Below are 23,148 nucleotides of genomic sequence, written 5' to 3'. Positions count from 1 at the left end.
AGGCCCAGATCGACCCGTCATAATGTTCTTCTTGGAGGTTTCTAGACCCTCTGGATTCTTCTATTTCCCCATTTTTCCATGCTTCTCTCACCTAGGACCTAGAGTCCCAATAGGATGTCCTCCCCTCTGTCCCACTTTCCTGGTAAGTGAAGGCTTTCGTGGGACATGCCCCTTGGGCTAGTATGCAGATATAAGTGAGTATATACCATTTGACTCTTTCTGCTTCTGGGTTAACTCACTCATTATGATCATTTCTAGTTCAATCCATTTGTCCACAAATTTCGGGAATTCCTTGTTTTTAATAGCTGAGTAGTATTCCATAGTGTAAATGTACCACAGTTTCTTTATCCATTCTTCTACTGAGGGACACTTAGGCTGTTTCCGTGTTCTGGCTATAATGAATAAGGCTGCTATGAACATGGTTGAGCAAATTTTCTTGTTGTGTGCTGGAGCATCTTCTGGTTATATTCCAAGGAGTGGAATAGCTGGGTCTGAGGAAGCCTTATTCCCAGTTTTCTGAGATAGCACCAGATAGATTTCCAAAGTGGTTGTACTAGTTTGCATTCCCACCAGCAATGAAGGAGTGTTCCTCTTTCTCCACATCCTCACCAGCATGTGGTGTCGCTTGAATTTTTGATCTTAGACATTCTAATGGGTGTAAGATGGAATCTCAGAGTTGTTTTGAATTGCATTTCCCTGATGACTAAGGACGTTGAGCGTTTCTTTAAGTGTTTCTCAGCCATTCGCTATTCCTCTGTTGAGAATTCACTGTTTAATTCTGAGCCCCATTTCTCAGTTGGGTTATTTGGTTTGGTGGTGTTTAATTTCTTGAGTTCTTTTTTGGGTATAGATTTTGGATATAGATTCTTCAGTGCTATTTGTTAAACTACTGTGCCTCCCTCTGAAAGTTTATTTATTTGTATATGTGTTATTTATATGCATGTGTCTGTGTGCATGTAACATCTATGTGCCCTTGGCAAAGTGGGAGGTTGATAAATCCCCTGAAACTAATGTTATAGTCAACATGAGAGCTAGAAACCAAATTCAGGTCCTCTGGAAGAGCAACAAGTGCCCTTAACCATTGAGATACCTGTCCAGTCCATACTTGTGTCTTTGAATGACCTTGAATAAAAGTCATTTGACTGTATCCATGTGGGTTATCTTCTAATTTAACTAAGGTCTTCCTTAACTCCATGTGACTATTAACTAAAAGCACATCACTTTGGTTTTATAGCCACGCTTTTCACAGAGATATAGATTTGCTCTTTGAACTTGTTATTCTTCTAACACAGGCATCCTTCTCTACTCTTCTCCTGAGGCAGCTCTCCCTAGAATCATCACACTATTCTAGTGTCTGGTACACAGGTTTGTCCATAGCACAGCTGATTCTTTATGGGCTTGATTAAAACAGCATCCTGTTATCTTTATTTTTTTTCTTTGGTGATGTTTGTCCCTGTGTATCTATGTTGTTAGTTCTTCTTTTGCCTGTTTCTTAAATCTCAGTACCTTTAGGATTCTGATCAAAGCCTCTTTTTTTCCCTTCTCATTCTTAAGTGGTCCCTGCAGGTATCCAGGCAGGGAAGTGAACCCTGCAAAGAGATAAGAATGAAAACTGGTGCAGATTGACTTTGTCAACCTGGATCAGACTTCAGTGAGTCTTAGTAACAGGCAGTTTATTCCCAATGTATTTAAACCCAGTATAATTTGGGGGGGAGGAGGGGAATCCTGGTGTAATACAATCCCTGATGCACAAGGCAGCATAATTACCTTGAAACTCAACTCAGGGTACATGTCATTTCTTCCAAGAGGGTGGATTCTAGAGATAGGCTACCTGTACTAGCTGTGCTAGCTTAAGGGCCTAAGGGTCTGGCTAGGTCTCAGTCATACAGATAGCATAGAGGTCATTGGGCTATTAGCCACTCTGGTCCTGCTTGGGTGGGCTTGGGGGAGCTTCTGGCTATAGTGGTCATTTAGATTACCAGCTACCTCTGGCCCTGGTTGTAGGATCTTGATATGGCCTGGCCCAACAGATAATGCAGATCACCAGGCTGCCAATCACTCTCAGCTCTCAGCTTTCTAGATGGAAGAACAGGTTTTTTATCTTTGCCATTGGAAAGACAGTCCCGTGTGATTAACATTCTTGGTTTCTTCGGAGATCTGTAGATGCAAGGACCTCTGTGTTATGCTTCCAACATCACTCTACTTTTATTCCTTTCTCATTTTCATCAACTCATTCAGATAAAGAATGTCAAATTTATATCTAGCCTAAACCATTTGAGATTTGGTTGTGCACATCTACCTACCAGGTTCAAAGATGAAAGAAACGTATCTTGTATATATCTTGTTCACATTTGTAGTCCCATGTTTAGCACATAGAACCTCATAGAAATTTATGACTGTTTACTTAGTGAACAAATAAGTATATGAAAAATTAATCAAACTTGATAGGATATGTCTTATTATTCTAAGTATAATATTTTAATGCCATCCTTCTGCTAATATCACATACATTTAACAAGTATAGCTAGTCACAAAAGGAAAGTACATTCACTTATAATGTTATGTTTGTTTTTACTGTGGCTTAATGTTGCTGTTACAGTTGGTAAGGAAGGAGTTTTTTGAGCTGGGTGGGAAGGAAATGAAAGAACAAGGGAATATTTCTCTAGATGTTGCAAATACTGATTCTGATGTGTTTTATTCCATAATTTCCTACAGGAATAGTCTATATGACTTGAGAACAAAATATTTACTGGCTCTGTTAAGTTCTTATTGCAGCAAGAGGAAAAATACTTGTAAAGACATAAAGCTTAAAAAACATATATAATAGTTAAAGCTCTAAAATAATTCTCTAGAGTTGTATATAGGAAGATGTAAGCTGGATAATATAGCTTCTTTTAGTTCTAGTGTGATACATGTTTTTACCTACAGCAATGGGTGTAGACTCAGACCCAAGCTTCTTTGAGGGGAACTTATGGAGAAGTGTAAACTCATTGCTACTCTCAAAAAGCTTACAACCTCACAGAGACTAGATGCACAACCCCAACCAATAAATAATCATCTATGAGGAGGTTTAGAATATCCATTGCAAATTGCTTGGCACAACAAATAAGGTATTCAGCCAATACACACGGTTTTATCCTTGCCTGCCATAATAAGCTGTTTCATAAACATTTAGAGATTTTTCTGCATATACCGTCTTAATCTGCTCTAGAATATGTAGTTAGTTATATTTTTCTGTCTCTTTCTTTCCTACATTTCAGTGAACGGTTTCTGGTGAGACTGAACAAGAATGGTGGGCCAAGGAACCCAGAGAAGATAGAACGAATGTGTGCCCTCTTTACAGTATGTGCAAATTCTCTCTCCCCTTTATGTGTTGACTCTAACCAGGGGCCTGCTGTGTGTATATTGTTACTCCGGGAACAACCATCTGTTCTTATCCCCCTGGCTCCCCCTGGGGAGAATAGGAATTGATTTATGTTTCCATCAAGTTTTAATGAAATATTTGCATAGTCCTTCAATTAGATGTGGTTTTCTATTGAAATTTTATTTTAAAAAACTCAAGAACCTATTACTAATGTAGATTTTATAAGTTACTTCATATAAAATCTCTGATGTCCAAGGCATCCACCAGATCTATAGTTTAGGTGACTTTTAGTAAATACATATAAACTAACCCATCTTCTTTCAAATACCAAATGGTGAATCTTTTTCTACTCTCATCTGTACTTTAGATTTTCCCAAATAACCATGTTATTACTTATCCTCTTTACTCATGACGCCATCATGTCAGAAGGCTTGGCAAATAGGCTTATTGAAAACTGAATCTCATAATAATAATACACTGTCTTTTGTGTTCTCCAAATCAACTTTTATTTATTTATTTTTACTAAGTAAAAACTGTCCACATTTATTTATTTTAATTACTTATTAATTTATTGAAGAAGAAGAAGAAGAAGAAGAAGACGACAGAGTGTATCACAATTTAAAGCACTTTGACCCTTGTTGATGCTTTTGCCTATTTCAGTGATAATTAAGATATATCATATTTATTGGCTAGACATAGTTTGCTTTTGCTGTTAATAACTAGCTGGTTGGGAGGCATATGCTAGAAGATTAGCAAGATTCTAGCAAAAACAAAACAGAACAAACCAAACAACTTCATGAGCTTAGGAAGGTGTAATAGTCTCACAGTGTTATTGGTCTTACATGTGGCCTATGAATGGTAGTTGTAGACATTTTTTTTTTTTAATGAAGACATATCTTAAAGTGACTTGATGCCTCTCAAGGGCAAATAGTATTTATCTGAAGAGCATTTTTTCACTTGATTTAAAATCGTTTACTACAAATTAATCTTTCAAAATGTAAAATGATGGTACAACAGAATAAGAAACTGTCATCACATGAGTAGCTTTCACTGGAAATGTTCTCAGTGCTCTTCATATAGGAAAAGATGCTGCAGGTGTCCAGAAGGATTTGGAAATCTAGCTAAGCTCAAATAATGTTTTGTCCATGTCAGAGCTCAGCATTGCCTTACATTATCTCCTAGATAATGCAAGAAAGAATAGGAAAAGCAAATCTGTGACAGTTATTGAGGGAGTTAAAATGGCTAATCTAGAAAGAACAGCACAGTCTCTTCAGCACCATACAGAAAGAAGGGAAGAGTCTAGATTGTAGGGAAACATTAGCTGAGAGCAGCTTTTGAAGTGAGAGTGCCTGACTGAGTCTCTGTGAGGCCTCGTTTCTAAAGCAGGAAGTGAACGTCTCAGTTAAGAAGAGGCTTCCCTGGATCTTAATTCCCTCATGGTCTCTGGTAAATCAAGAGGAAAGGTTTATGCCTAAGTAAGCTGTTGTTGAAGTCTTACATATGAATGTTCCTTGTCTCTTGAAAAATGAACTTAATTATGAAGATGTTTGGATGTAATTACAGTAAGTCAAATTTTTTATTTAGCACTTTAATTATCTATATGAGTCCAGAGCCCAAAGCTGTAGCATCACCTGTATAAATAAAAAGCGTGCATAGTACTCATGATGTGTTCCTCTTCTGCCACAGTGGAAAGCACAAGGCTGTGAAATACATTGCTCTATAGTTCCCTTTGTACTGCAGCCTAGATTTGTAAAGTTCCCAAGCATTAAGCATTATTGGAGGAGTATTTACAGAGTTTTAAATACTGTTTTATTAATTCCTTGAGCATTCCATACATGCTGTTTTTATCATGTTCATGCCCTTCCCTGAGTTCCTCCATACTCATACCCATTCCATCCTCCCCAAATTGTGAGCTTTTTTTTTAATTGAGTCCCAATTTTTGCTGCCTATATACTCTTGGGTATGTGGTCACCCACTGAGGCACTGTTGATAATGATGGGTAGGCATTTTGAAGTGTGGGTTAAGAGTAATTTAGGCTATCTGGATGGAATTTCCTTTGAAAATGTATCCAACTTTCTATATACTTCAGGTATATGTAATTTTGTTTGTTTGTTGAGACCAGGTTTCTCTGTGTAGCCTGGGCTATCCTTGACTCACTTTCTAGACCAGGCTAACCTCGAACTCAAAGAAGTCCACCTACTTCTGCCTCCCAAGTACTGGCATTACAGGCATGCGCCATCACACCTGGCTGAATATGTAATTTTTAGTCTAAGAATGAGCATAAAGGGGGCTAGAAAGATGCCTCAGTTGTTAAGTGCTTCTCTTCTAGAGGCCCTGGGTTCAGTTCTGAGCACCCACATTGCAGCTCACAACTATATGTAACTCCTATTCCAGAGAGTCCCAACATCCTCACACAGACATACATGAAGTCAAAACAATGTACATTAAACAAAAATAAAGAAATTATTTAAAACAGAATGAGCATAAAAGAGATGAAAATGTTTTGTTTCTAATTTCTATAATTTATGATATATTCTATAAGTGTCAAAATATGAGTGTTATCTTGAAAATAACATTTTTAAAAGTTTTTATTTAACTTTTTAAGATTTATTTTATGTATGTGAGTTTTTCTATTACAAACACATACACGTGTATGTACCCTGTGCAAGCCTGGTACATGTCGGAAGAGGACATTTTATCCCCTCTTCTGGAACTGGAGTTCCGTATGGTTGTGAGCCACATGTAGGTGCTGTGAACTGAACTCCATTCTCTCTAAGAACAACAAATGCTCTTAACCATGAACCATCTCTCTAGCCCCTAAAATTCAAATTTTTGATTAGAAAAACGTGCAAAATGGAGTCCAACACATCCACTCTCTATTAAAAGATAACTTTCTTATTTAAAAAAATACCTTTGTGATACAGAGACTGTGTTCAATAAAATTTTGTAACTTATTTCACTATTACTATTTAAGAAGAAAAAACTTCACAATATATGGTAACTATTTAGAATCCAAAACTTCAATTTCACCTTTGTTAATTACCTCGTAGTGTCTGTCTCCCTGGTCCTGTTGTCTGTTCAGAGTCATTCAGCAGAGCAGAGCTGGGACTAAAGCTTAAGACGAGCAGCACACAGGCACCCACAAGTGAGAGCCTCTGCATTTTGTAACTTAGGTCGCTTGCTCGCTTTACCTTAATTCTAGTCCAATAAACGTATATAAATCAGGAAACATGCTAACTCCACGTTCATAAGCTGACCCCAAATTATGACTACTCTTTTATCCTTTATTATTAAAAGAGAGACAAACATGTGAAACTAACCAAAGATGAAAGATAGACAGGAAATGGAGCTGAGGGGCTTTTTCCTAGAATACTATCAATAAAATAAAATTTCAAAGGAATATGATATTCAAGTTTTCACTATATAAATGTTTTAAGTTTTTAATATAATGAAAATTTTCATGCAATGTATTTTGATCCTATGTCCTCCTCTCCAAGATAGTCCCAAGATCCTTCCAACTTTCCTATTCACCCAAACTCGTGTTCTTTCCCTCTAAAAGAAAAACAAAGAGAAATAAAATTAAAACAAACTAAGAAAAAGACAAAAATAAAAAAACAAAATGAAACAAATTTCCCCCTACACACACACAAACATGGAGACCTTTTGTATTGGCCAGCTACTCCTGGGCGTAGAGCCTGCTCTGAAATGTGGTTAGTATACTCAGTGACACTCATCAGGAGAAAACAGATTTGTTCTTCCTGAGGAGTTTTCAATTGCAAACTGTGTCTTAGAAGTGGGACTTTGGGGGCTGGATAGATGGCTCAGAGGTTAAGAGCACTGGCTGCTCTTCCAGAGGTCCTGAGTTCAATTCACAGCAACCACATGGTGGTTCACAATCATCTATAATGCGATCTGGTGCCCTTTTCTGGCCTGCAGCTGTACATGCAGGTACACATTGAGCAGAGCAATGTATAAATAATAAAATAAAATAAAAATTTAAAAAAAGAAGTGGGACTTTGTACCCACTAACCCCTTTGGAATTTTTGTATGGTTGAACCTGTGCAGATCTTACAGTGCTGTCATGGTCTCTGTGAACTCATATGTGCATCAGTTCTGTTGTGTCTGGAAAATACTGTCTCCTTGGAATTGTCCACCATGTCAGGTTCTTACAATCTTTCGTCCTTTTCTTTGGCATAGATTCCTGAGCCTTGAGGGGAGGGGCTTGATGAAGACATCCCACTTAGGACTGAGTCCTCCAATTCTTTGCACATTGTTCAGTTCTGGGTCTCTGTTAGTTCCTATTTCATGCAAGAAGAAATTTCCCTGATAAGAGGAGAGCAAGGCACTTATCTGTGGGCATAGAAGTATGTCATTAGGAATCATTTTATTGCTGTGTTCTTTTAGCAGGATAATAGTAGGTTTCCCCTGGAGCCCATGACTTACTTAGTCTCAGTTCTTGGACATTTGAGCAGTGTCAGGTATGAAATCTGTGTCAACTCCTAATACTTGTGCCACTGTTCTTCTAGTATACCTTGTAGGCACGTTGCTATTGTAGGTCATGGATTTTGTACCTGTTTGATATTGGTGATTGCTTTTTCTTACAGTAGTATGTGGAGTACCTTCCAGCCTCATGAATACTAGTTAGTAGGGGTCAAACTTCTAGTTGAGCATGAACTCAATTTTTCATTGTTCAGTGACATAAGTAAGTATTAATTTCAAATAACAGGGCCTCTCCTCTGTATAAATCTTATATGTATTAAATGTTGTGTTCTATAATCTCCCTTCTCGCACATATACTAAAAGCAAACTACTATGAAGTTCAAATGAAATCTGAATGAAGTGAAATTTATCATTTTCTATGTATTATTTGCCTGTATTTATTTATTCTTTTTCATTCCTTAGGATCTGAGCAGCAAAGACATGAAGAGAGATTTATACATAGTTGCCCACGTGATCCGAATAGGTATTGTCCACCTTAACTATTCTCATGATTAAGACTGGCCAAACTTGGGATACATGTACATCTGAACTTTGTCTTCTCCTGTTATTTCAAGGTCTCTCAGGATTAGAATCTGGCTTTTTATTTTAAGCTTTGCCTTTAGACTCAGCTGTTGCAGTAGCTGGATTTGATGCAAATGAATACATGGTTTTCCCACCTCAGATTTTCTGTTCTCTTTTGCTTTTGGACCCAAACCTTGTATTTTAAGTTGTCTGCTTTTTTATATTCTTCCTGTCACATTGCCTGCTTCTGCATTTATCTTTCTCCAGAGTTCTTATAGTGATAATAGAGTGCCAATTGAACAGGTGGTACTTGCCCATTGCTGTAGTTTCTGTCCAAATACGCACCTGTGCCATTTCCCACAAAATTAGTTATTGTTGCCACTGCACAAAGATGAGTAGCATCTTATTTCTACTCAAACTGAGATGAAAGAAATAGACTTTTCACTACTGTTCCATTGTTGGATTGTCTGTGCATATTTACAGTTTGGTTAATATGACTAGCCAAGTTTTCCTTCATAGTTTAAGTTCTAGAATATGGTATACAATTTTGTCAAAATGTGTTTAATCCTTTGACAATATAACAACTATTCTGCCCTGCCCAGCTTTTGCACATCCTTATATCAGGGTTGGCACAGCCTTGCTCAAGTGGAAGAACATGCAGCCATCCACAACTAAAATTCCTCTCACTCCACAGTAATTCATCAGCACCTTTTAGCATTAAATTTTGGCGAGAGGGAGAGCATAGTGTCCTTTTTACTTGTGAATATACAGTTTATGAGTGTAGCTAAAAATACTTTGAAAAACTAAAAAACTTTTATCGTTAGTACAGCCATCAGGTTTAAATCCATAATCATGCTAATTTTTAAAAGAAATCCATCAAGTCATTCTTATTTTAATTTGATTAGTAAATGTACTGTAGGTGTTAACTGACCAGATGTGACACAGAAAAAGTGCTTTGGCCAGAGGCTAATTTGGTGTTCTTGTACAGATATCCTTAGGTGACTCACTTCAGCTCCTTGTTCTTCTTAGAGGATCTCTTAGGCACCTGTAGCTCTGGTGTTAATGGATGATGATGAGAAGATGCTAGCGAGGAGCATGGTGCCCTCTGTCTAATTGGTGTTCTCTGCTGTGCCCAAGGCCGGATGCTCCTGAATGACTCCAAGAAAGGTCCAGCTCACCTCCACTACAGGAGACCATATGGCTGTGCGGTTCTAAGCATTTTGGATGTTCTACAGTCACTTACAGAATTAAAAGAAGAAAAGGATTTTGTTCTTAAGGTTTACACGTGAGTAATACTACATATAAGGAATAATGGTGATTTGCAGCATGCCTTGAGAGCACCAGTTCTCAAGGCTTATGAACATACACACCACTATGTAGCATAGGGAGGCTAGCGTGAAAGCAAAGATTTTCATCTATGATTTTAAAGGCCCAGGCACGTATTGTCCTTGGCTGGTGCCATAGTTTGAGCAGGACCCCTGGGCCCAGATCTGCCCATCATAATGTTCTACTTGTAGGTTTCTAGACCCTCTGGATCCCTCTGTTTCCCCATTCTCCCATGCTTCCCTCACCTAGAGTCCTAATAGGAAGTCTTCCTCTCTGTCCCTCTTTCCTGGTAAGTGAAGACTTTCATGGGACATGCCCCTTGGGCTAGTGTCCAGATATAAGTGAGTATATACCATTTGACTCTTTCTGCTTCTGGGTTAACTCACTCATTATGATCATTTCTAGTTCAATCCATTTGTCCACAAATTTTGGGAATTCCTTGTTGTTAATATCTGAATAGTATTCCATAGTGTAAATGTACCACAGTTTCTTTATCCATTCTTCTACTGAGGGACACTTAGGCTGTTTCCGTGTTCTGGCTACTATATGTGAAATAAACTTCAAACCCCTAACCATATCTAGCCAATGGACAGGACATTCTCCACAGTTGAGTGGAGAATAGGGACTGACTTTCACACAAACTCTGGTGCCCCATATTTGACCACATCCCCTTCATGGGGAGGCCTGGTGGGACTCAGAGGAAGGATAGCAGGTTACTAAGAGGAGTGATACCCTATGAGCACATACAGGGGGAGGAGGTCCCCCTCAGTCACAGTCATAGGGGAGGGGAGTAAGGGGAAAGCGGGAGGGCAGGAGGAATGGGAGGATACAAGGGATGGGATAACAATTTAGATGTAATATGAATAAATTAATAAAATATATTAAAATAAAAATAAAAATTTTTAAAGGCCCAGACATTTTTATTTTTAATAAAACATCTGACTTTGGAACCTTCTATCCTAAAGTGAGTGTCTGATAGAACACATTTCTATTTTGTGCTATAATATTCATGTCCTCCATTCTCCACAGTTATATGGAGAGCACGGACTAACTTAGACATGAACTCAGGAGCCCCATATTTACCACCTCCTCTTGGTAGGGAGGCCTGATGGCACTCAAAGAAAGAATAAGCAGGCTACCAAGATGAGACTTGATAGCCTATGACCATAGACCTAGGGGAGGGGAATAGTGTGAAAGTGGGAGGGAGGGAGGAATGGGAGGATACAAGTGATGGGATAACAATTGAGTTGTAATCTGATAAATTAATAAAATAAAAAAATATATACATCTTTAAAAATCATGTCCTCTGTAGAATAAGCCATCTTTATTATATATTTTCAGAAAAGCTTAACAGTATAATTTCTCATGTATCTTAGATACAAAAAAATCTTATTTATTTGTACTTCCCCAACAGTTAGTGCTGCTAAGCTAGCCAAGAATGCAGATTATTAAAAAAATTATTATGAGTCAAATTACGATGTATTTGAAGGCTAGCCAAAACTTTTGCAGATCCAACATCTTCCTCTTCTGCTGCCACAGATCTCTTATGTCATATCCAGCATAGCATGGACCTATTTTTAATATTCTTCTGCCTTATAGATGCCTTCTATCTCCTCATGCCCTTGTTCAACAGTGAGAATGGGGTAGGAAAAACAGAACACGAACATATAGTCTGTCTTTGCTTATGAGGAATCCAGAAATAAGTAATAGTCTTAAAAATGATTAGTGGTGAATTTAGTGACTTTCGTTTTGTTTTTGCTTTTCTAATAATGAAGTTATTTTGAGACAGTCGGTAGTCCCAGCTGGCATGGAATTCACTATGTATTCCAAGCTGGCTAATGATGATCCTCCTGTTTCAGCTTCCTGTATACTGAGACTGCAGTCATAAGTTACCATGCCCATCTTTAATGGATTTTTTTTAACACATGTATCTCTGATAATTTTTTTTTTCTCTGATAATTTTTAATATTTATTTGTATGAATGTTTTCTCGCATGTATATAAGTAAACCATAGTATGCCTGGTGTTTGCAGAAGTCCGAAGAGGGCTTTGGATCCATCCCTTGGAACTGGAGTTATGGATGGTTTAAGCCACCATGTGGGTGCTGGAAGTCAAATCCAGGTTCTCTGCAAGTATAGCCAGTGCTCTTAACTGCAGCCCTTATTTCTGGTAACTTCCTAAAAACCAGCCCTCTGTTAGCTTTAACATAGCATCATTTTCCCAAATTAAGTCAAATACCATCAGTCAACTTGTTAATGTATTTTTACCATAATATTATGTGTACATTTTACTGTTTTATCTGTTTTGTCTGACTCAGATATGGAATGAACTTAATTTATAATTACATTTAATTCAGGACTTTCTATAACCAAGTACATTTGATGGATTTCAAAATAAAAGTACAAATGTATTTATTACATTTTTTTCATCTCTGCTCAATTTATGGGGTAAAGCTCTTTTGTGAAAACAGTCATTTGCAAAGGAAAAATTGTCTGGCTTCCTTCTTAGTCTATGAGTCAGAGTTTCTAAAAATGCTGAGTTTCTTCTTTGATGGGTGGTAGAACCTGCTTCTTCACATTCTTTCCCTTAAAAGAGAGTAAACAGAAATCCAAGATCATTGTTATCATCATCTTACCCCATGACATTCCTTCCAGTGGCAAAAGGTTGAAGGACAGGACAAAAGAAGGTGTGTCTGCACATAGCAGCAATCTTTCTTTCGTACAGAGCTTCATTGTCGACGAGTAACTTTCACCGCATCCCTTCTGAAATCTTGCTTCGAGGCTTACCTGCCAAATTGCCTCTAAAACAACAGCTTTTGGTACTCATGTGCCACTGTGCAAGAATGGGATTCATGAATAGTATTTCCTTAGCTCCTTCCTACAGCCTGTGTCAGTTCTAAAAAGAAAAAAGAAAGTTGTGTTTATAGAAAGGAATAGTTGTTTTTCCTTTTGAAGGAATAACAAAGTTAAAATGTAGAATGACTTTTCCACTTGAAGAGATTACAAGACTTTGAAACAGATTCCCAAATGTAGGATTGTGAAGTTGATTTTTCGTGCAGCTTGGAATCCTTCTAGGATTAGTTACTGAAATCCATACGGTCTCATTGGACCTAGCTCCCAGAAGAAGCAGTATTTTCAGTATATTTCAGGTGATGTGCTTGTTGATTCAATTAAACTGTAAACCTAAAGGCTTTTCTAATTTGTACTCATTGCGCTTTAGCCTTTGCTATGATGGAATTTTCTAAGTATGAAAACCTGTTCTACAGACTTAATCAGTAGTGGGCAAAATTACCTCTTCAGTTGCTAACATTCTCATTATATTTTATATTATGCAGAGTCAACCTTTAGTAGAGGAGATGCAAACCTCCTACCAACTCTATCAAGTCATGGTATTTTTAAATACCGTGTGTGTGTGTGTGTGTGTGTGTGTGTGTGTGTGTGTGTGTGTGTGTGTCACATCCTTTAATGGAAATGGTAACAAGGAACTGAGACATGAAAACTAAGTTGTTTGCTGAGTCAAGTGCCTTGAAATCATAAACAAATAAATATATAACCGTCATACGCATTTCAGTCTGATACATATTTCATGTTTCTTGTCGCCTAGAGGGATCACAAGCAGGAGCAAGCATGTTGTCAGGCTTAGGAAACTTAAGAAGAGGAGTGCCAGGAACTAAAGCCAATATTTGGAAGGGATATGTATCCATAAGTAAAAAGTGTGACCAAATACAAGAAGATCTGAGTACATGATGACCACTGTTTAATTTTACATTCACAGAAGTTTAAGTAAACATTTATAAAGGACAACTTTAATAAAAGAAATGTCACAAATATATTAAAAGTATAATTTGGGTTATATTTTATATTGCTTGTTATATATTTATTATAAATTATTCAATTATAATTATATTTATTAAAATTACTATTTATTATAAATTATGCACTCCATCTCATACATTGTCAAATTAAGAGATGTTGCATATTCTCCAGTCTCACATTTTGTGAAGAAAAAAAAAAATCCATGAATTCATCATATGTAGCCATGCCATCATGACTTTGTTATCAGTAGAGCCACTTTCTATATCAACTGACAAGATTTTCCAAGGAACATAGTTTTTACTCCCGTCAGGTTGCTTTTTGATGCTTTCTTTGATTCCTTAATGATAATCTCTCATCAAAAATTCATTCTGAGACATAGCTGTTTATTTGCTAATTGAACTGTGATTTGGTGGTGGTGACTGTTTTAAGTCCATACGTGTGAACTCACAATATAACTACGACTTTTTTTCTGCTTTTAAGATGATTTGATAAGGAGTTTGGAATTTGAATGAGAATAGATGAGAACACATCAGAGTTTCATCTACACATTTTAAATTTTTGGATGAACCTCTGTCCTGTTTTCTATAACAGCTATACCAACTGACATTTCCACCAAGAGTGAATGAAGGTTCCCCTTTCTTTACCCCACAAACATGTGTTGTCATGTTTTGATTGTAGACTTTGTAGACTGTATGAACTTATACCTCATGGTGGTTTTGGCAACTTTTCATATACTTTGTTATTTGTGTGTCATTTTACATATGTTTATTTGATCCCTGACCAATTTTTTAATCATTAATGTTTTTAAAATATTTATTTTATGTGTGTTCATATTTTGCCTTCGTGTATATATGTGCACTATATGTGTACCTAGTACCTCAGAACGTCAGAAGAGAGCATGGGAGCCAGGTGGTTGTGAGTTACTGTGTTGGTGCTGGGAATCAAAGCAACAAGTGTTCTTAGCTGATGAACCATTTCTCCAGCCCCTATTATTAATTTCTAATTAGCATGCAAAATAATGGACTTGATATGACATCCTCATACATATATATTATTTTATTTGCTCATCTTAGTAAGGTTCCCTCATTATACCCCTTTGTCTCCCTCCTCCTCCTCCGTTGGTCTCCTTCAGTTTTTTGTGTATGTGCGCATGCGCATATACATCTAGATTCAACATGAGAAAAATGTGCCTATGGTTATGAAACTATTCTTTTTTATTTATTTTTATGTATTGGGGTTTTACCTGAATATCTGCCAGTGTGTCCATTACATGTGTGCCTGGTGTCTGGCTCTCCTGAGGCCAGAAGAGAGCATCAGATTCCCTGGTCCTAGAATTACAGACAGTTTTAAGCTGCCATGTCATTGCTGGGAATTGAACCTGGGTCCTCTGACAGATTACCCATAGTTCTTAAATGCTAAATCATCTTTCCAGCCTGTATTCTTTACTTTTAATACCCACTATCTCTACCTTCGGAACCTAATTGGATTTGTGTATTAGTTCTGCTGTAGTAAAGAACTTAATGGTCCATAATGCAAAAGTTATCTCAAGGTAACTGTTGTTCATGCAGGAGTAAGCAGCTCACAACAGGAATCTAATACAGATCCCATTGTTAATTTCAAGGTTTTGTTTTTGTTTTTGTTTTTGTTTTTGCCACAAGATTGGAAAACACATCAGAATATTTTCCTTCTTTTTTCTGTTCTACTAGTCTACCATAGTGACAAAAAGAAATAATCTGCTCAAATAATAGACAAATATAGAATATTGAATGCTTAACCTGCTTAGCAAGCTCCAAGCCCATGAGAAACTCAACAACAAACAAGATGGATAGCACTTAAAGAATAACATCCAAGGTTGACCGCTCCTCCCCACTATGTACACACACCAGCATGCATGTAGGTATATACACATGTACAAATTAAATGGATCTAAGATAAAGCTGGGCGGTGGTGGTGCACGCCTTTAAACCCAGCACTTGGGAGGTAGAGGCAGGCGGATCGCCGTGAGTTCAAGGCCAGGATAGTCAAGGTTACACAGAGAGACCCTGTCTCAAACCCCCCCCACCCCCGCCCCAAAATGGATCTGAGGCTATAGCTCAGTGGTAGAGCACTTGCCTAGCACTTCTAAGGCCCTGGATGTGATTCTGGTCCAACCACCTCCCAAAAAAAGTTCAAGGTTAGGTAAGTAGATATTTAACCTTATTTAATCATTGCACAATGTATACATATATGGAAATATTATGTACCACTCAATTAATAAATGTAATTTTTGTTTTGTTTTTGTTTTTGAGACAGAATTTCTCTGTATAGCCTCAGCTGTCCTGGAAGTCAGTCTATAGAGAAGGCTGGCCTTGAACTCACAGAGATCTGCCTGCCTCTGCCTCCAGAGTGCTAGGATTACAGGCGTGAACCATCACCGCCCAGCTATAGATGTAATTTTTATGTTTTATCTGTTCTATATATTTTATGTAAAGACAGTTTAATTTAAAAAATATTGTTTAACCTATAATTGTTCCTAAAGAACAATAACAACAAAAATACTAAGAGTAATAATCATCTCATAAGTTTATACAACATGCTAGTTTCAAAGTATCATTCTTTATAATCAACATTTTATTCTTACTGATTTTGAATTACCATATTTCTTACCCAATAATAATAAACATGCACATATTATATTAAAAGACTATGTTACTATTTATTTTAGTTAAAAACTTGGATACAAGAAAAAAAGTCAGTCAGTTAGAAAAGTGAATATAGTCTATGTAATCATTCATCACAAACATGAAGAAAGAACATAGACCATGCAGTTTAAGAGCCGCCCATTAAAAACAAGACAGAAGAAATCTCAGCCTGTATCAGATGTAATGACAAGTGTACATGAGATGAAAAAAAAATCCTATAAGAAAATAATTCTCTACAGAGTAAAAAACAAATCCTATATATTAATAAATTTCATGAAGGTAATAAAATTTTCACAAAAACAGAAATATAAAATAAATAGGATAGGGGCTGGAGCAGTTAAAGAGCATTTGCTCTTATAGAGGGCCTGGTTCCCAGTACTAACATGGTAGCTCACAACTATCTGTAACTCCAGTGCCAGGAGATCTGATGCCTTCCTTTGACCTTCATGTCCTCTATACATATATGGGCCACATACATACATGCAGGCAAAACATTCATACACATTAAAATGAATAATACATTAAGCATAGTAATAAAAATAGGTTGTGTATAGTCAGAAACCAGCAGAATGACAAAATTCACATACTAATGATAAAATAGAAAGTGTAAGATATAGTGTACAGAACGGGTGTTAGGACATCAGGGATTGATGCAGAAAGAACACACCTCCTTTTCCAGGGGCTAAGTTTTCCTATGCCATTCTCTAAGAACACGTTGTTTCCGTGGGAAGTAAAGCAGCCTCTCAAGGTAGGCACAAAGACAGCCTCCTTTTAGCTTTAGGATCCCCGACAAGACCAACAACTGCTTGCTTGTCTCTGATAAATAAAAGCTATTTGCTGTCTTCCCCACCCCCCCCCCTTCTTTCTTTCCTTCATTAAGTTATTTATTTACTTTACATACTGATCACAGCTTCCCCTCCCTCCTCTCCTTCAGTTCCCTCCCTCTCCCCTCCCCCATCTGTCTGTCTTCCCTTTTTCCTTAGAGAAGGGGAGTCCTCCCATGGATGGCAACCTGCCTTGGCTTATCAAGATGCAGTGAGACTAGACACATCTTCTTCTATTGAGGTTAGGCAAGGCAGTTAGGGGAAAGGGATCCGAAGGCAGACAGTGTGGCCAGAGACAGCCTCTGCTCCTGCTTTAGAAGTCCCACATGAAGACTCAGCTGCACAGCTGTTACACATGTGCAGAGGGCCTAGGTCTGCCCCATGCACACTCTCTGGTTGGCAGGTCAATTCAGAGTTCACATGTCATTCTTGGAGAATTTCCCCAACAGTCTGTGTATTTCAGTTACAGGAACACTGATCGAATTGAGCCTTAGCACTTCTATCTTGATACCTGGGGAAAAGCAGACCCTCTGCCTCCACTTCTTTGCTGTTACAGAAAACCTTGTCTCTATGTTATCTACAGGAACAGACGGGTCATTTCATATCAGTGCATAGTGGATTACATAATGAAGATCTCAATGCATTGACCTATATGCACATAATATTTACCCAAAGCCAACTTACTAGAAACAGAAAGACTACTAAAATAGAGGAAAGATGATTTTGTATCTCTTAACAGACAAAAAGACCAAAATTAATCTGTATGGGGAGAATCTGGTAGTTAAGAAAATATGAGTAAGGTTGATATACCAGATAATAGCATCATCGACATACACTATGGTCATTATCTCTCTTTTACAGAAAGAAAAGGGACACATGAAAGAACTGAGAGTCTCTATATAAAATTAATCTGAATAATATGTAAAATAATTTACATTTTTTTCATAAATAAAAGTGATTTTAAGGCTGGAGATATAGCTCAGTTGGTAGAGCTTGTCTTTCAAGCATAAGGCCCCGGGTTTAATTCCCAGCTCTACAAAGCAAGGGGGATATAATTTTCGATGTATCTTCTATGAGCTGCTCTTAAGAACCTTGTTTAGAAATGCATACTGTCCACTAAATACATACAAATGAATATCAACTGTAGATTTTAAAAGATGGAAAGGTAATCAAAGAAAATAAGACTGGAGGTGTAGTTCAGCAATAGAGTTTTACATAATGAGTACAGTGCCTTGTGTTTAATCCCTTGCATCACCAAAAATAAAAATTAAACTACAAAATTCAGGATAAAGGTTATCTCTGACTGTTAATAGCCAATAGTTCAGAGCTATAAGGTAGGAGCCTCTGAGCCCCTCCCCCTTTCTTGACTGGTTGTTGATGGAGTTGGCCCTGTGTAGGCCTAGTGCAGTAGCTGTAGGTGTGAGTTACTGACAGCTGTAGTTGTAATGAGTCTAGAAAATGGCATTTCACAGCCATTCACCCTATCTTCCAGCTCCTGCATACTTCTCACTCCTCCTTTTCCCCTTGATGATTGTAATATATTTGACTTTCAAACCAAACTGAGAATGGCACATCCTCTAAATGGTGCAGTGAATTATTTTTATCTTTACAGGCCTGGGTGTTAAACTATAATGAAAATTGTTGTTTCTCCTGTTAACAGATACTCCTAAGAGTCTTATAGGAGCAATTATTTGAATGATTCAATTAGACAGTAGGAAAGCAAACTAATATAGCTAAAACAAGAATTGTTACAGGTTTTTGAATTATGTTTTATTTGTACTTCTGCTGAGTGATTTGATGTGCCCTTGATGAGAACTTGACCAGTAAGCAGCAGCCTGTTGCTCTTCCTTCCCAGGTTGGACCTTTTTGTACTAATCCCAGTTCATGAACTGATTAATGTGTACACTGAGCCTCTCACACCTGCCAGACCTAAGCCTAGTTGTCACCTATAAGCTTTGAACCCCCGGCCTTTCTCCATGTTTTTGTATGTCCCTTTTCTACAAAAAATAATTTATACCAGTTCATTTCTACTGTGTGTGTATAGTTTTCAGTTTTCCCTTATATTTATGTTTCTGCTTTTTTCACCATACACTTAATGACACGATACAACTCAAGAATGGGAATTGTGGTAGTTGTGTTTCTATGAGGTTTTCTTGTGTGATAGTTGGGCTTCCAAAGGAAGGATTTAAACTGGTATTATATACATTATTGTGTACTTTTAATACTGAGACTACCTATTTCATAGAACAGATTATTGACACTGTTTTATCCTTTATGGTCTTGACTTGATTGCATAAGTTCTCTGAGCCTCCATTTCTGACTTTTAAAATAGAACTAATGTTTGCCTGCCTCATACAATTATGTGTATGTCCATATTTCAGTATATTAATGTTGCTTAATATAGTGCCTATGCTCACAGAAATGGGGTTTTGTAATTTTATTTTCCTAAAACAATGCTTAATATAAACATTTTTGGGAGAAAGACCCCTTTTCAAAGAGAAACATGTTGATGGGACCTGATTTGAAAACACAATTCAGATGCCTCAGCATTAGGTTTTTTGTTTTTGTTTGTTTGTGTGTGGGACTGTGTACATTCATGCACACACACATGCCCACGTGAGTGCACGTGGGTAAGGAAACCAGAGTTCGACCTTTATTTCTCAGGTTCCCTTTACCTTGGTTTTTGTTTTTTGTTTTGTTTTTCGTTGGTTTGGTTTGGTTTGGTGGGTTGGATTTTGGTTTTTCAGACAGGCTTTCTGTATATAGCCTTGGCTATCCTGTAGACCAGGCTGGCCATGAACTCAGAGAGCCACCTGCCTCTGCCACCACTGCCTGGCTCTCTGTTTGTTTTGTTTTGTTTTGTTTTTTGAAACAGGATTTCTCCATGGGACTTGGGGCTCACTGAGTAGGCTAGGCTAACTAGCTGGTGAGCTCTATACTAAGATTACAAGTGTAAGTGGTCACACCACTCCTGGCTTTTTATGTCAGTTCAGAGGACTGAACTTGGGTCTTCACACTGTTGGCACTTCACTGGCTGAGCTGTCTCCTCAGCCCAGCTTTGGTCTTTTTATTGCTTAATGTTTGCCTGGCTCTGCTTGATGTTTGAAAATACTATAACTTGGTCAAAGTACCCATGGGAGGTTCATATTATTATTGCCATTTTTATAGATGAGTAAATTGATATTAATTGGTTTCTAGAATCCAACAGAAATTCATAGATTTGAACCCAACTCTTCTTACTTCATTCTGTCAGCATATTTTTTCTGTTTCACATTTCAAGTATGCATGCATGTGTTATATTGACAAGAGCCTACATTTAGAGGTTCAGTGATAGAGACTCGTGAACTTTGTGACTTTGAGCCTACTCTATGAGCTTCAGTTCTTTTCCTGTAAGGTGAAGATCGTGGTGCCTGTTTTAAAAGATGAATGACTAAATCTTGTAAGATAATGAACATAAAATAACCATCACAGGTGATATTGGGCTATTTTCTACATCCAGGCACTCTGGTAAACATTTGGCATGGTAAACCAGCTTGACCTTTATATACACTTGGAGATCCTCTAAAGCTTTTATTTCCATGCCTTGCACAAAAGGCCTGCCCAGCTAATGACGGTTTCTCATCAATTTTAGCTTAACAGGAAGAGGTTGGTTCAATCATGCACTTCTTGGCAGCCCCTCCAGCTGGAAATGCCCACATTTCTGATGCAACATGGCATTAGATATGTGAGATGGAACTTCTGATATAAAACAAAACAAACAAAAACAACAACAAAAATCCAGCAAAACAGCAGTTTCTTCCTTACGAAGTTTTCAAATGTACTTTTAGTTGAGACATAGAAATATGTTAGGGGTCTAAACAGTTTTCATCTGGACAATAGAGGACAGATATGTTTCATGAGAACTCACCTAAAATCAACTAGATTGGTCAGTTTGTATCACCTTGGTCTTAAAGAATCCGTTTGATTAGTCAGGTCACTTTTATAGAAATGTTTTTTTTTTTTTTCAATTCATCCTTCTAATTTCTTTATTCTCCTTTTTGCACTAAAAGTAAAGTCTTCATGAACTAATGATCAGTATTGATGTCCCTAAATATGTAGGTTACTGCCTAATCTAACATAAGACCTTCAACTAAATAAACAAAATCAAATAGAACCCAGAGATAAATACATAAAATTTTAGTCAATATTAAAAGCAGTTAAATCAAGCCTTGACCAAAATTTAATATTTACAGTTAGGAAGAAGTGGACAAAATGAGAATACTGAGTGACATCGGGCAGACAAGGACCTGGAAGCCTAATGTAAGCGTGAGGCTCTGCAAGCCTATCTTGCTCCCCCTAGTCTGCCTTTGGGGCCAACCAGACCTATGTTTGGGTTCTGTTCTGTCTTTTTCTCCTTATCTGAAAAAAAAAAAAACAAACAAACATGGTAATACCTACCATAATATTTTCTTAATTTTGGAAAGTAATGCAACAGTTACTAAGCTTTCACAGACACACCTTTTTTGTTGTTTTGTTTTGTTTTTAGATGAATGGAAGTTTATTAAAATAAAAGACTTTTAACATACCCAAAGAAAAATACAACCAATGGGGAGGAGATGCTATAGAAATGGAGGAAAATGTTTATAAACTATTTATAGGATAAGGACTGATATCCAAAATATATAAGAAATTGAAACAACTCAGTAAGAACAAAGTACCTACTCCAATTAAAAATAGATGAACAACCTAAACCTGCATTTCTCAGACAAAGGCAGACTCATGGCAAATGAGCAATGAAAAGAATGCTCAAAGCCACTAATCATTGGAGAAATACAGGTTAAAAATCATGGTGCCATCACTGCACAGGTGTTCAAATGGCAACTATCAGAAAGCAAAGAACAATGAGTCTTGATGCTTTGCAATTGTGTTCTTACCTTGGACACTGTTGATGGTAGTGCAACTTTCTATACTCAGTATAAAAGTCAGTATGGAAGTTTCTCAAACATTACATCCAGAACTGTTCAATAATCTAAGAACCCCACTACTCTATAAATAGTCACAGGAAATGAAACCAGTATGTTGAAGACATAGATGTGTTCCAATGTGAACTATATTATTAAGCATTATAATCAAGACATGGAATCAAAGTTTCCATCAAAAGATAGATTTAATAACTATGGTGGATATACACAATTGAGTACTATTTAGTTGTAAAAATAACGGAAATCCTTCCATTTAAAACAAAATGGATGAACCCTGAGCTTATGTTAACTGAAACAAGCCAAGCACAAAAAGACAAATATCACATAATCTTATTTATATGTGATGTCTTAAGAAATTGATCTCACTGAAATAGAGCATAGAATGGCAGTTACCAAGGGCTAGAATAAGTAAAATTGGGGAAGAGAGTGTTGGTGACAGGATGGAGAGATGGCTCAGTGAATTCAACAGGGTCCTCTGGAAGATCAGCTGGTGTTTAACCAGACACACCTATAAAACTTACATGTCTTAACAGCCCTCTAAAATATTTTAAATGTTGTTTTTGGACGACCTAACCAGGGAAATATGAGTGAATATTTATCAGAAGCACAGAAATCAAGAGGATAATAAAATACTAGGGGAGAAATAAATGATGAAATGTGCTTCCACGCGTGAGAAGAGTGTTATGAACTCTGTTGGCCTGGCACACCTGCCCTGTGCTTCTGAATGCTTGGAGCACCCATGTGGAAAACAAAAGTTTTCTATCCCTCTAATTTAATCCCTGGACATGCAGTGGCTGAAGTGCCCCCCAATTGTCTGTGCTTGTTGTCCTGTTGTGAAGAAAATGGGCTGCCACAGCAGTGTACAGATGATGAAATCATGCATCTTATAAGTGAAGACAAACTATTGACATCAGTAATCATACTCTACATGTTAATTTGATTGGGTAGAACATAATCATGTTTCATTATAATCATGAATCATTTGATTATTTAATAAGTTCTCACATTTAAATTTTTCCTATAAAATATCCTAGTGATTAGATAAAACATACTGATGAATCTACATCCATCTGAATAAAATGTTTTGAGTAGCTTCTCTCCTTAGCCTGTAGTTAACATCACTCGTATCCTCATCCTTGAGCATATTTCTTAACTGTCATTTGCCTTGTATACATCC

General features: G+C 37.2%; 1 protein-coding gene across 1 annotated transcript in view; it reads left to right on the top strand.

Moving 5' to 3' along the window:
- Positions 1 to 23,148, top strand: part of Dock3 (dedicator of cytokinesis 3) — a 328,616-nt gene that overhangs the window by 184,814 nt on the left and 120,654 nt on the right. The window contains exons 10-12 of the mRNA XM_051140503.1: positions 3,261 to 3,342; positions 8,267 to 8,327; positions 9,503 to 9,650. Of these exons, the coding sequence (XP_050996460.1) occupies positions 3,261 to 3,342; positions 8,267 to 8,327; positions 9,503 to 9,650 (291 nt within the window). The remainder of the gene's footprint in view (positions 1 to 3,260; positions 3,343 to 8,266; positions 8,328 to 9,502; positions 9,651 to 23,148) is intronic.

Source organism: Acomys russatus, chromosome 32 (assembly GCF_903995435.1).
Source record: "Acomys russatus chromosome 32, mAcoRus1.1, whole genome shotgun sequence".
Lineage (NCBI taxonomy): Eukaryota > Metazoa > Chordata > Mammalia > Rodentia > Muridae > Acomys > Acomys russatus.
This window is presented reverse-complemented; position numbering and strand designations above follow the sequence as displayed.